Source organism: Pocillopora verrucosa, chromosome 4, assembly GCF_036669915.1.
Source record: "Pocillopora verrucosa isolate sample1 chromosome 4, ASM3666991v2, whole genome shotgun sequence".
Taxonomy (NCBI): Eukaryota; Metazoa; Cnidaria; class Anthozoa; order Scleractinia; family Pocilloporidae; genus Pocillopora; species Pocillopora verrucosa.
Genome location: NC_089315.1, coordinates 15,801,423 through 15,815,371, shown reverse-complemented (window position 1 = coordinate 15,815,371; position 13,949 = coordinate 15,801,423). Strand labels below are relative to the sequence as shown.

The 13,949-nt window shown below is 38.2% G+C and overlaps 2 protein-coding genes across 3 annotated transcripts in view; both read left to right on the top strand.

Annotated features, from left to right (window-relative positions):
- The window catches only part of LOC131796019 (hemicentin-1), a 28,564-nt gene extending 22,303 nt beyond the window's left edge, over window positions 1–6,261 (top strand). For both annotated transcript variants that reach the window (XM_059113679.2, XM_059113671.2), the window contains exons 26-33: window positions 244–357; window positions 680–811; window positions 2,048–2,176; window positions 2,624–2,746; window positions 3,325–3,447; window positions 4,077–4,202; window positions 4,624–4,744; window positions 4,956–6,261. In XM_059113679.2, the coding sequence (XP_058969662.2) occupies window positions 244–357; window positions 680–811; window positions 2,048–2,176; window positions 2,624–2,746; window positions 3,325–3,447; window positions 4,077–4,202; window positions 4,624–4,744; window positions 4,956–5,322 (1,235 nt within the window). In that variant the 3' untranslated portion in view covers window positions 5,323–6,261. The remainder of the gene's footprint in view (window positions 1–243; window positions 358–679; window positions 812–2,047; window positions 2,177–2,623; window positions 2,747–3,324; window positions 3,448–4,076; window positions 4,203–4,623; window positions 4,745–4,955) is intronic.
- Window positions 6,262–7,003: 742 nt separating this feature from the next.
- LOC131796010 (membrane protein FAM174-like) lies at window positions 7,004–10,691 on the top strand. The gene is made up of 4 exons (XM_059113660.2): window positions 7,004–7,180; window positions 8,145–8,362; window positions 8,881–8,960; window positions 9,512–10,691. Exons 1-4 carry the CDS (start codon window positions 7,120–7,122, stop codon window positions 9,630–9,632), a joined length of 480 nt encoding a protein of 159 aa, XP_058969643.2. The 5' UTR covers window positions 7,004–7,119; the 3' UTR covers window positions 9,633–10,691.
- Window positions 10,692–13,949: the final 3,258 nt, after the last annotated feature.

Here is a 13,949-nt window from a genome sequence, read left to right as displayed (position 1 = left end):
GTGATTGGTCCAGAAAACTTGTACCATTCTCTCGATCAATCCCATGCAAAGCTAAAAACCAATCACGACTTGGTCGCCAGCGTTTTCCCGCGCTTTAGGCAGTTGACTTGTTTGAACTTTTACTAAGTTCTCACTGGCTCTTAAGGGTATTTCCCTTCCATTTGATTGGCCGTTGTGATTACCTTGGTTTTGACGCAACAATACTCAATCAGAATTTGACCCGTTTAACGCTTATGCTTACAGACATTGATGAGTGCGGTACCAGGCTGTGTGACCATGGATGTGAGAACACCGAAGGTGGCTACAGATGCTTCTGTTTCCAAGGATATCGCTACGTATCTGACAACCAATGTGTGGGTGAGTTAATGCCGCTTGATGATTCTTGAGGTGAAAATGTTATAACTGAATGTCTTTACGGCACGTTTTAAAACCCTTTAACCATTAAGACTGACTAGCATCTAATTTCTTCTTACAATATCAATCCTACATCAAACTTTAGGCCACGAAATTAACGGAAATGATCACCAATTAAAGAAATTTTTTTCCAGCGTCTTAAAAAAATTGTAAAGAGAACAGTATGAAGATTACGCATACTGTTGTAAGTGTGTAAAGAGTTAAAAAGGGTAACGCTGTGGAAAATCAATGTTTCACTTGTTGTTGTTTTTTTCTTCTCGTCAAGATGTGAACGAGTGTGCCGAGAACAGCACTCTTTGTGGCAATCTTCATTGTGTGAACTTACCCGGTAGCTTTCAGTGTTTAGGAAAGTGTGATGTGGGCTTCAAAAGAACCATGGATGATAAAGAGTGTGTGGGTAAGACCTATTTTGCTTAAAAAATAACTGTTCAATCCCATCTTGGGCTGTTTACAGCATCTGCACTAGGTTTTCCCCGACCAGTTTGACACATTTGTCTCTTGTCTAGGATACTGAATTTTTCGATCATAAGTTTGCTGAAGTTGCTAATTTGATCTGGACCCAGGTGCAGGAAATTGTCGATGGTTCAAAGGGTGACCAAGACAGAATTTCTTCTTATAATATAAAGCAGACAATTGATGATGAGAATAAAGAAAATATCAATTGGGGGATTATTAATTGATCCAATACCAAATTTTCCGAAGTAGCCTCGTAAGAATTGACTGGGAAGCAGTAAGGAGAATTACTGATTAGATCTCGGCAGTGATAGGGATAACCAGTCTTCTGGACAAGCCCACTTACCAGGGAAAAATCGGCAGTGTTAGAACGTCTCACCAATTTTTTGTTCCAGGGTCTAACTATTTATTCTCAGTACTGTCCTTCCTATATTTCGTATAATTTTGGCTGTGAGAATTTGGAGTTAGATCACGAATGATCCATTCGTTGATACGAAACTTCCTGTTCCTCACATTTTTGATGGAAATTATATTAACCTTTTAAGGAAAAATTATTCTTTGGTTACAAGCTGAGAGAGAAAGTGTTAACCCTTTAACCTCTGAAGGTGACTAGCATCTAATTTCTCACAAATGTATCACTGCTGAATGAGAGAGTAGGCTCGTGAGAATTAAGGAAATGATCATAGACTTTGAAAGCTCTTGCTTTTTCATTAAATTCTCCTTGTCAGTGCCATAGGAAATTTATAAAGGACAGTATGGAGAATTTACATGCTGATGTTAGGGAGGGTAAACGTTTTCATTGTCAAGTAGTTGGACTAGTTTTATTTCAGATAAAGTGTTAGTCATAAAACCGTCTTAACTTTAGAATATATGTCTTTTCATCATTACCGGTCGTAAGCCTATCTTTTCGAACAATATTTGGAAAAATAAATATAGTCTTGCAATTATCAAATACAAATTTAAACCTCTGAAAAAAATTAAGTAGGTAATAGATCAGAGAGACCTTTCTCAGTAGGTGCAGTAAATCAGTGTCAGTGGAATCCTTTTACCTTTGCAAGAAAATTTGAACCTGCGAAAGTCGCCGTATTTCCACCAGTTGCTTCGCTATGCGCAGACGTATTGTTTCGCAGTGCATTAAAATTTCAATTTACATTTATTCTTGAATTTCGTATGTTTTTAGATCTTGATGAGTGTGATGAAGGCCGACACAACTGCAAGTCAAACCAGATGTGTATGAACACATATGGCAGTTTCTACTGTGTATGCCCTAGAGGGTATTCAGCCAAGACGGTCAATTCACCTTGTGAAGGTAAGAACAGCGCAATGCAAAGTCGAGTGACTGCAACTTGTTAGCTGTTTCTCCAAATAAAATGGCAACAAAAAGCACATGCAGTTTAGCCATAGGAAGACTTGAGTGTTTGCTGTCATTTGTGCGTCAAAAAGAAAACAGCATCAGGCGACTTTGTTATGTTATTTTTGATGCTTTCAACGGTTTGAACACCAATCCTTATCGCCAAAGTTGTCATCGTTAGTCGAGTTTCGTTGTGGCAGAATAGTATCCCTTATAAGTGTCAGTTTAGCTTCTAAAGGTTGGTTCGCGATGACTAGAGGACTTTTCAAGTTGGCTCGATTTTATCGCTGTTTCACTTTCCTGTAAGGAAAGAGAAACCTCCTCCAGTGCTTTATACCACAGTTCGGAAGCAGCTACTGTATAATAACGATTGTGTAAATTAGCTAATAAATAATTTCTCGGTAGACGTGAATGAATGTAAGCAGTTTCAAGGCATTTGTGAGCATCAGTGTGTTAACACTATTGGCAGTTTCGAGTGCCGATGTCCTGGTGGTGGTATCCTGAATCCCGATCAACGAACCTGCTCAGGTAAGGACATACAACAAACATTGTTTAACTCTGGTATCATCGTGAATTTGGAAGTGATCTTCGCAATAATGCACTCTACTTAAGCCGTAGTGAAAATAAGGCCTGAGAAAATTAAGGCCTGTACGGGATTTGAACCCATGACCTTTGCGATACCCGGTGCAGTGTTTTCTGATATCATTAGTATCTACTTTTGAGTTGGATTCAATTCACTTCTTTCTTATTCTATAAACACACGCAGTCCTCTGATATTGCTGAGCCTTGCAATACGCAGAACGTCTGTCACACATGAACCTAATAATGGCTTCGCCCATTGTAGAATTTCTTTTGCTTAGTAGTAGGGCGCTGGAGTGCGAAATACAATGGTCTAAGGATCGACTTCCCATGAGGACTCGGAATCTTTTTTTCTTTGTACCACGCTGGTAACAGGACGACAAAACTACCATCTTGTTTTATGTTTTTTTGTTTGTTTGTTTGTTTGTTTGTTTATTGATTTGTTTCAACGTAAGTAAATACCAAGATTTGATTTTTGATCTTGTATTACAACAGTGGGTACAAACGATCCCAAACTTGTTCCACAGGTGTAGACGGTTGCGCCCTTGAAAAGTTAAGGTGTGAACAACAGTGTGACTTTACTGCGCAAGGATACAAGTGTTCCTGTTCGCGTGGATACCGACTTGCAGACAACAAGCAAGATTGTGTAGGTACGAAATTAACAGATCAAAATGTTGTATTGTGTGTATCGTTTTAAGCGGACATGTACCCCTATGCAATCCCTCTGACCAGCAATGATCTTTGATGTCCATAACACTAAACGACTTAACCTATTTCTACTATCCTTTAGATATACTGATGTTAGGCCTTCAGTCTGCAGAATTCGCTTCATAGTTTTTGCGTTTTTCATGCGAGCGGAGGCAAGAACAAAGCTAGTGCGGAAAGAACGTAAAGGCAGGTCACGCCTGATACGAGGAGCGCTTCGTCTCACGAGTGTGATTCCTGCTCCGCGCTCACCACGCGCTTACCTCCCGTTTCTCGCAAGAAATGACGACAGTGGTGTAGGCTACAGGCCCATTGCATCGGCTTCCCGCCCCCCGTCCTAAAAAAATAATAATGATAATAATGAATCTCGCGTTTTCGCTTTCCAATCTCCGATTAATCCCGAGTCTAAAGGGTAAATGCCCTAACACAAAGAGAAAATAAAAAGAGGAAGCGAGGGGAAGTTCTGAAGACTGAAGAAGCCATGGTTTTTGTCTTTGTTATCCTTTCAACAATACTAAGTTATGATTAATATCTATGTAATTATTGTTACATTTGTCTCATCTTTCTTTCTCAGATGTGGATGAGTGTTCATCCAACAGCACCAACTCGTGCCAGTATGCCTGTATAAACACGCTGGGAGGTTACAGATGTGAATGTCCAGTTGGTTATCATCTCAGTGCTGATGGGAAGAAGTGTCAAGGTAAACTGATCCGCCTTCTATGACTGGGTCATTTCGTGAACGCTCTTTATTTTTTATTTATGCCTATAAGTCGAGTTTCGCCCTAAAATTTTATTTGACGTGAAATGAGTGATGCAATGTTTTGAAGTTAACTCCTTCTTCCTGCTTTTCCTTTCCTCTGCCTTAAACTTTCAAGACGTTTTCTCGCTTCATTTTGAAGAGATGTTGTTCACTGCTGATAGTTTGTAGATGATTGAACGTAAAGGAATGTCCATGGACTCAATTAAGCTCTCGCAAAAAAGCCCCTTTTCTATTTCACCGCGGCATACCTTCCAAATGATTGAAAGTAAAGATCGCGCTATTGGAGGTGGCGTGAATTTATAGCGTAAAGATTTTTATTATATTTAAGGGAGTTAACTTTGCATATTTGTTGATTCGTTAGATGTTGATGAATGTGCGCTGACAGGTGGACCTTGCAGTCAGAATCAATGTTATAACACGAGAGGCAGTTATCAATGTCTACCTTCTTCATGTCCACAGTATTATAACAACGTCGGAAGCGGGTAAGTATCTCGACCTTTTCCGAACGGTCTCCGATCGTTTTAGCATCATTTTCCGATCAGGCGTCGACATTCATTGGATATTACCTACATTCAGTATACTCCCTATGAAGTCGGCTTTGTAATTGCCTTGATAGTCTAGAGGTTTTCCTTAATTTGTCTGAGTTTTCAGGATCAAACACTGTCATTTAGAAGAAGTCTTTTTCAACTTCAGGTTCTGCGTAAATCAGTGTTCGACCCCAGGCTACTACTGTACGGCTCAAGCAACGCGCCAGGAAGTGTTTACACTACCGCTTGGATTTCCCGCCGATACCGACATTGCCCGTCTGATCCCATTTTTCCCGCCATACATGGCTTCGCTTCGATATTACTGCCAGTTTCAGTATACATTCTCAACCCAGCCATCCCCGTTCGGTATCAGGATGCTTGGAAACCAGGCGGTCATATTCACAAAAGAGAAGCTGGGAAAAGCGGGAATCCATCAGTTGCAAGTCACTGCAGATCTGCACTACATGGATGGAACGCTAGCCTGTAGAACTGTGTTTACAGTGTATATAGACATTTCTAGGTTTAGCTTTTGAACATTTGATGTGCTACCACAGTTAACACTTATATCCAAATGTATTTTAACGTTGCAAGGATCTTTGCATGAGTTGTGTTAACTTTGTCATACTTACTCATGCTTAGTCTGGTCTAGACTTCAGGTTTGGAGCTATTTTACATCTGAGTGTCAAAAGTAATCAGAGAATGCATAGCTTTTACAGAACTTTGCCTAGTGATTACCTTGGAAAACTTAGCAACCAGTTATTATTTATCACCTGGGTTGGGGGGGGGGGTCACATGGTTTTCAGGGGGAACGGGGGATTCGTGGTCGTCAACGGAGTATAAAGGGGGCACGATAGACATTAATACAGAGCGTTAGGGGGGAGTCAGGTAAATTTTATTGTGATAAAACCAAAATTCTCCGGACCCCCCTCCTTTTCCTCCTCGATAAAGAATGACTGGTCCATTACCTAGCGCCACCTTACTAACGAATCACATCCAAGGAAAGGGAAAACAGACTTAAATTTATCTCCGGCGTTTTCCTGCAGTTAAGGAATTTTACTTGTATTTATTTTGAGTTCTCATTTGCTTCTTGTAATTTTTTTCCTCTCTTTTGACCGGCCGTTGTGATTACTTTGATGTTGGTTTTATAATAGGGACCATTACTAGAATGCGCTCTTACTGAAAATCATCTTCCCCGAATGCACCTTTATTTTGTATATTCTGTACTCTTTTAATTATTTATATCCGTGCCCAGCAAGCCGTTAAACTGGTTTTAAACCATACCAGTGTTAAAGCCATAATTTTAAACGCTCATTCAAGTAAGCTGTGTCTTTGTTTTTATCCTTTTGTTATGGTCGTACATCCTGAGGATTTGCAACTCATTTTATTACTCACCGCAATAAATGTCTTACTTTAAAAATTGCTGTGTCTCAAGAACGTCGCACAAAGAGTTGTAGTTCTAACCTGTGAAACAATATGAAAAGTGGATATTTGGTGATTAGAGCTTCATAAGGAATACCACGTAGTTGTTCATTGAATTATTTTTTATTAATTATTTCGCCCATTGCATCAAACGCCCTCGATGAATGCAAGAGGCCATTTAAACTTTACTAGGCGCAGATATTTGCTATATTCTCCCTTATCACAATTTTCATACCATAAAACTGATCAAATTATCCTCTCAGTGCTGATGCTCTCTTTGGGAAACACATTCAGCAACTTTGCCCTTCTCACTTGATTTGCAAAGTGCTTATGTCCCCAATCAAAATTCGAATTCCGATCCTAGATAGAACGTGCTATCCTCGTTTACCTCCTTACTCCAAAGCTTTTTCTTTTCTTTCTGTTTTTTCGTTTGGCTCCTTACTCCAAAGCTTTATCTAATTTAGCTTTAAAAAGTGGAATAAAGTCGGAAGTGTCCTTATTTGGACAAAAAGATGGATTAGAAGTACCTTTTACCAAGAGGCTGATCGGATTCCTTTCGAAAATGTTCCTCGTTCTTTGATATAAAATATGATGCCTCATTTGATTATAAACTTTCATTTGCGTTATTATATAAATCTCAACACGTTTAGAAAAAAAAGGAAAAGAAAAAGCTGTAAAATGAAAAATGTGCAGCTTGGGTGCAGTCGCATCTGTGAAATCCCGGAGATCATTGTAAGCGCAAAAAGCTCAAGTCTTCATTATAATAAGGAGTGGTTACATAGTATTCCCAACGATTTTCATATCTTTTTTATCTTATTAGCATATTACGTCTAAATCGAGCGCTTTTCTAATGTCTTGTGATCTCAGGGACACGACGATCTATCTCGCTTTCACATACTGGTGTCTGTAAAATGAACATCTTACTGAAGCTGGTGATTTTCGCCGTTTGCGTCTCTTTAGCTCCTGCACAAGGTAACACAATTTTATTTGGGTAAAATCAATTTGACTGGTACTGCACTTGCCACAACACGTCGTTTGAAATTCATGTAAATTTGAATAATTAAAACGCTATCAAGTACGAAGGTTGGGAAATAGAACAAACGTGTTTTTAGTATTTACATCTTTTTTAGTATTAAAAACGCCCTAAACTGTTATAATTTTTATAATTGCATCACCGAAAAGCAAGAGCTTTTCGGTTGGAATCGAGCGTTTGGCCCTTTCGGTTTCAATTCTATTCATTTAGTTGTAGTCAGTGGTACGTTCTTCATACTAAACATTAAATGGTTTGTTGGCTTTCGATAAAAAGCTGGAACGCATTTATTTCATATCAAGGATCAGTGATTTTACGAGATTATAAACTCTGGTTGCTTTTATTAAGCCGGGGTTGAATACTTCAATGAAATGTTGAAATCTATTGTCAAATAAACAGACGTTGTGTTTTTATCATCATTTACATAGAAATACCGCCTATGATTTTTGATCTGTTGGTTTGTTTAGTTGCTTTTAGTTACATTACTTCAGGCTCAAATACTAGTTGTTTGAATGCTTTTCGCTTTCAACCACACTCGTGACCCACAATGGATCTCATATTTCGCATTTTCACGATGATTATCAAAACATGAGACTGATTTGAAAAAGAACATTGATATGCAGAAAAATTAAACTGTTGTGTTCTAAAGGATTTTAAAATGTATGCTTCAAAATCTGAATGATCAATTTACGAACTTTTTCCCTTTTCTTTTCTCATTTAATTTTTTTCTTTGACGACAAAATTGTAGTTTTGTGTAAATAATTTGCTCACTATTAGTGAAATATCACATGCATTCATAATGACAACCATTGCATTTCTTGTGAGCGAAATAACCAAAGCTATATTTTTAGTTGAAAATAATATCTGTAAGCAAGACAAGGCCATTGCTTATTCTTGTGTACACAGAAGTTCATGTGCAGGACCTCAATGGCACAACCCCAAAACCTGCACCTACATCCAAATCCTTGGTAAGAAATGAAACTACTACAACCACACTTTCCACAACCAGAATTTCTACACCCACAAGTTTTAACAGCACAGAAGAAGTGAATTCAACCTTGATTCTTACTTACCATGTCAGTGGTGGTTCAACTAATGGTATGCTTCAGAGGTCATTATATGTGGTGAGTAGAATATAATCAAAAGTGCAGGTCCTCATTAAACAATGACCTGTTTATCCTGCCTCCATTCAAGCACTGTAATGAAGAATTAAGCTTTTCCATCACTGTATGTAACACTAAGAAAGTCCTGGAATTTTAGTTTGACAATTTCCAGGACTTTCCAAGCCTTTAAAACTGGCATAAGTACCCCCCTACTCCCTGTCCCCCCCCCCAGTTCCCTCCCTTTTTGCTTGTGACTTTTGAGTAGCTTTAAACATATTATGTATGGTTTTGATATTATTTTAGTATGCAGAAAATTTCAGTATTTAATGATTTTTAAGGGAATATAATGGGGTTACCTTTTTCTTTTTTTTTGTTATCAAGATATATCATATGAAGAGGCTTTTGCTTCCCTCTTGATTTAGATTGATGGTTATATCATTTTTAGTAGAAATTAAAATCAGTTGGGAATTTAATGTTACTCTTGTCTATCCTTGCTCTATTCATTTTCACATTAAGCCCCTAAAATAATTTATTTGCAGGCCATAGGAATCAGTACTCTTGTTGCACTTTACTTTATCGTCCGAACCCTTAAAACAAGAGGAAGACGGAAAGCTAAGAAGTAAGCTTTAGTAAATAACTCTTTATTGTAATTCTATTTGTCTTCTTTTTTTTAATTTATCCATTATTTAATTGTTCTGTGGCATGTGAACTATTTTCTCATCATTACGTTTCATTTTATACTTTTTCCTGAAAGGATAGAATCCTTCCACTTTTTTGTAGGCTTCTTGCTTAGTCAGCTGAAGTTAAGTAGGCATACAACCTGTTGGCAAAAGGTTTGTGAGGTCTGCCAAGACCTGTCACACTGAGCTCCACTGGGTCTTTAAAGTGTGGGGGGGCCCTACTGGAAATTCCAATTTTGATACCTTTAAAATAAAGGGAAATGCATCAGGAAAAAACCCAACCCTCTCTCTGTATTGTGCCTGTCACAGACTTGATTCTCTCAGCCTTGTGAAGAAGCCCAAAGATACATGTGTAGCAATACCAGTGAAAAACTGCTCATAGGCTATTAATTATATCCATTTACTAAATCAAGTGTGTGTGAAGTACCATGATTTAGCTGCTTTAATGTCATATCCCTCTTTTTTCCCTTTTTTTTTTTAATTTCACAAGGTATGGGGTAATCCATGGGGCAGCATCCGTGGAATTGCAGCCACTAGACAGAGATGTTGATGAGGAAGAAGAGGATATGACTCTTTTTGATATGAAAGATGCAAAACGACCATTGAAATAAAGTATGCTGAAATTAATGCAATAATCACCTCAGCTGAAAGTAAAGATATACAAGTATTTAGTAACTAAGAAGAAGGCTTAACAAGATAGGTAGTTGTTACACATTGGACCCTGGTTTAACTGTATCATCTCACTTTGAACAATCCATGACAATATGCTTAAGATTCTTGAGGCATAATTTTCTAGTTTTCTGCCAGAGGGATCCACAGGATGAATTGTGCATCTTGTGTACTTAGCTTAGTCAGGGAGAGCAGAAGGGCCTATGAACTCCTATTTGCAAAGACAAAATTTATTTTATTGGGGTGAAGGGAGGGTGAATTCTCCAGCAGGGTGAATTTTAATGATAGCATAGCATGAATTACTTATTACCACAACATATTAATTTTAAGTAGTTTTATAACAAAGCATACTTACCTTAACCCTTTAACTCCCAAGATCTGATTTTCAATTCTCCCTTCTAGCTGCTACACATTTCCTTGTAAATAAGTTACAAGAATTTGGTGCTAGATCAAGTTAGCAACTTCTACCTGATAAGTTAGAAGTATTCTTATTACCTGTTTACTGTATGATTTATGAATATTATAGGGATAAGTTATATTTTGATCACTCTTGGGGTTTTACTTGGCTTGGTGCCAACCATGACAGTATCAGTAAGAGTGTACATTCTAAGACTCAAGATAGAATTTTGGTTATCAGTATATCAAGTTGCCTTCTAAAATTCTGTGACTATTAACAGAAATCATAATTTCATGTCACAAATTAGTGTCAACCATTGGGCTCTTATTTATTCACTAGTAGGTAATTATGATAAGTCAATATTTATAAGCATTTGTTATCCACACGTAACTCTACCATCTGATCAAAGATAATTGACCTCAAGAAACTGGCAGGGTTTAAAGAATACAGGCAGAGCACGAAAGGATATTCTTGTCAGACATTTATTCTTTGGTTGATCACTTGCTGAAGGAAGTAAATAGTTCAGTGGCAGATTACATTTGACAGCACTTAATCTGTTTTTGGCGAATTAATAGTTGCGGTTGAAATAAAGAATTAAAATTTTCGGAGTCTTTTGGGGGGTTTTCTTCTACGGTTATTTATTTTTTGTGAAACGGGAACAATTTGCCGATGTAAAACCTGCAAAATGCTCGTGCCACATATGAAAGGTCAAATCTGTCTATCATTTGTCATGTTCGTGTAAACATAGTGTAAAGACCTGGAATTCATGATACTACTTTGCCTCGCTTAAGTCAAACTCGGAGAACTACTTTAAGTTTGAAAACATGGCTGTTGCCGGTGAAATTCTCCATAGTTAAATCTCAAGAGTACGGTGAAATGATTTTTTTCATTTTGAACAACTACCCTACCATAACTTTTGAACCCAGAAACCGCCCTACCAGCACTAATTTCCTTTCCTTTCAAACAAGTAAACAGGTAGGAAAAAAGCACTTCGACACTTGGTCGAAGTTTCCTCTTTCTTGACACGTTTACACGAGTGTTATTCAGTTCAACTTTGACTCGTAACTGAAGACGTCCAGATTACCGTCAGCTCGCCAACTCCTTTGGTCAACTCGCCGACACCACTGGTCATCTGGCCGACTCGATAGTTTAAGCTAAGAAGTGATCCTTGCAGTCAGACTACTAATTAATTTCTCGATTTCAGTATCAAAGACGACCGTCAGTGAGTTGGTCTAAGGTGTCAGTGAGTTTAGTATTGGTGTCGGCGTGATGAATTTCCGGTGAAGGGACCGGATACCGGTGTCCATTTGTTGGAGCGATGGTTGGGTACTCCAATTTAAATGGGTACCAGTGTAATGGCCTTTGCTTACATAGAGAGATCAGGTACGTTCTCAGTGAATTTTGAGAAACAAAGAAAGATTGATAAATGAATAATCAAATGAACGTTGAGTCGCCCCAAAAATCATTGAAAGGGGAATGCCACACTTTCGGACAAGGAATTTTTTCGTCAAAAAGAAAAAAGTAGACTGCAGGGTACTCATATTATTTCCTGAGTCGGGATAGAGGGAGCATATTTTTTTTTTGACGGGATGGGAGATAGGGAAGCTCAATTGAAGGCCCGCCAGTTTTACCTTACAAATTTCTGCTTAAACACATCATTGTCATTAATTCAAACAAAAATAGGGAACTCCGTGTTTCGATAGTCAAAGATCTGAAAATGCCGTACACACGTTCACTACGCTTTTGCAACTTCCCCCGTCTTGGCGCTGAAACATACCCTACCCATCTTGATCCTATTTGAAAAAAATTAATGTAGCTCTATCTTATAAGTTTCACCAACGCGGCGCCTATGTACTGTCATGAATACTGCACGATTTTAAACATCTATTGCCACAGTGTTTTCGTAAATGAACCGTGCTCATTTAGTAATCCGTTCTTTCCTGGAGAGACGTTACAGCCCAAAACCGTCGTTGATTTGAATCGAGCCCGAAAATTTACGATATATCAGGTCAAAAAAATGAAAGGAAATCGCAATGCTGATCACAGACAAAGTAAAACTTAGAAGTAGCAAGAGACGGTACCGTGATTTCCCCGGTTAGGTTTGAAGAAAAAATTTTTGTTGGGGTTCCTGTTAGAACAATGAACACAAATTTTAATACCGTTCCCCAGTTTTACTTCAACCTCATTTTACATGTAATTTCGGTTTTTGTATTTAGATCTAACTACTCCCACAGGACTATTCGCGAAGTAGATTTTATGTTCTCCTAATTCCTGAGTTAACCTGGAACTTCTAAACGTGAAGGTGTTCACGCTGGGTTCTAAACGTCCTTCACCTCAATAAGGTTCATGTCGTGACGGTCTCAACATCTGATGTCCTCTCCGTCATTTCGATCACAGTAATAAATCTCCCACTTAAAAAATTTTCCTACCAGACGTCAATCTTATACTGGCTTCCTGCAGCTTCGGTTGAGTACAGCCTGTATCAGGCTCTGCCCTGGCCTGTAACGCCTCCCTTCCATGAAACTTTCTCTGACCTGTTCGGGCGTTGGAGTGATTTCGTGGGTATGCGCCCTGGCGTAGTTCTGGTCGCGTCTTCCGTCCCCAGCGAAAATATCACTATTGTTTACTAAACTAACTTGCATTTCAATGGAAAATTCCTAACCTGACTAAACTTTATGGGCCGGTTATTTAAACAAAGTTTAACTGTTGTTTAAACAAAAGCACGTCCTAACCGATCCTCAATTTAGACAACCTTTTATAAATGGCAAGAGGGCCGGAAGCTAACAGTGGAACTGACATTTATTTAGTCAAATCAACCCTCTTATAGAGGACTGAGGCCCACTGATTGCATAAAACCATGCTTTGGGTGAGACTGTGTAAATCACCGTCCCTGTAAGTTTTTCTGGTCACTTCTTTTGCATATCTTGTTCAAACTATACTCAATTTCCAACACTCTTTGGAGGAGAACAGAAACAAAACAAATTGCATTTTTAGGGTTGTTTACATTAAACGCTTACGACGAACGAATATGATGATTTTTAAAAGCTGCCATTAAGGGATATAAATCGGATTACACATTGTACTTTACAAACTCCCTAGCAGATAGGGAAAGATATCTTTTTGCTATGATAATTTCAGGCAGATTTTTCAAAATTCCGTAAAGGTGAGATAGCGACAAACATTGGCTCATAAAATGTTCGACCAAGATTCTTAAGGATAAGGAACCAAAGTTTTTGCCCACGGGTGTAGTCAATTTTGATGTGAGGGCAACCATTTTAGTTTAGCTCGAAACGTCAGCTTTAAAACTCTTTACCGCGGCCAATTTTCATCATCAACTCAGTTGATAAACCCAAATTATTTTTTAAACTCCCTCACCTACGCTGCACCATAGTTTCTTTAAAAAACTTATCCCCTTTTAGGTATAATAATGTTGCGATATCCTTTATTTGAGTTGGTTTTCAACTTCAAAAATTCCCGTCCATTAAATTAACATTGCCACTATCTACCGTGGGGAATAAACAAAAGTTTCAGACATTAAAGGAACCACCGCTCAGTCAAAACCAAAAGGAGATGTCGCTAATGACACGAGCTAAATTGATTGGTCTTTTAATTAAGGAGTAGTGAACACATGAAAAACAATTAAGACCAATTAGTCATTTACGACCCTGAACTTCATGAATAATTTGTTGCAATTTTTTTTGCTGGACTGTTAAACATATTTGTGCCCTTCCTGGTGCCTGTTGATAAAAAAAATTCATAAGACCAAATTTGAAATAGAAGAAGAAAACACAAAATTGCAAATAGCGGGGAAACTGCTTAAGTAACCCCTATTTTTCCGGCTTTTGAATGATCGGCAGAACAA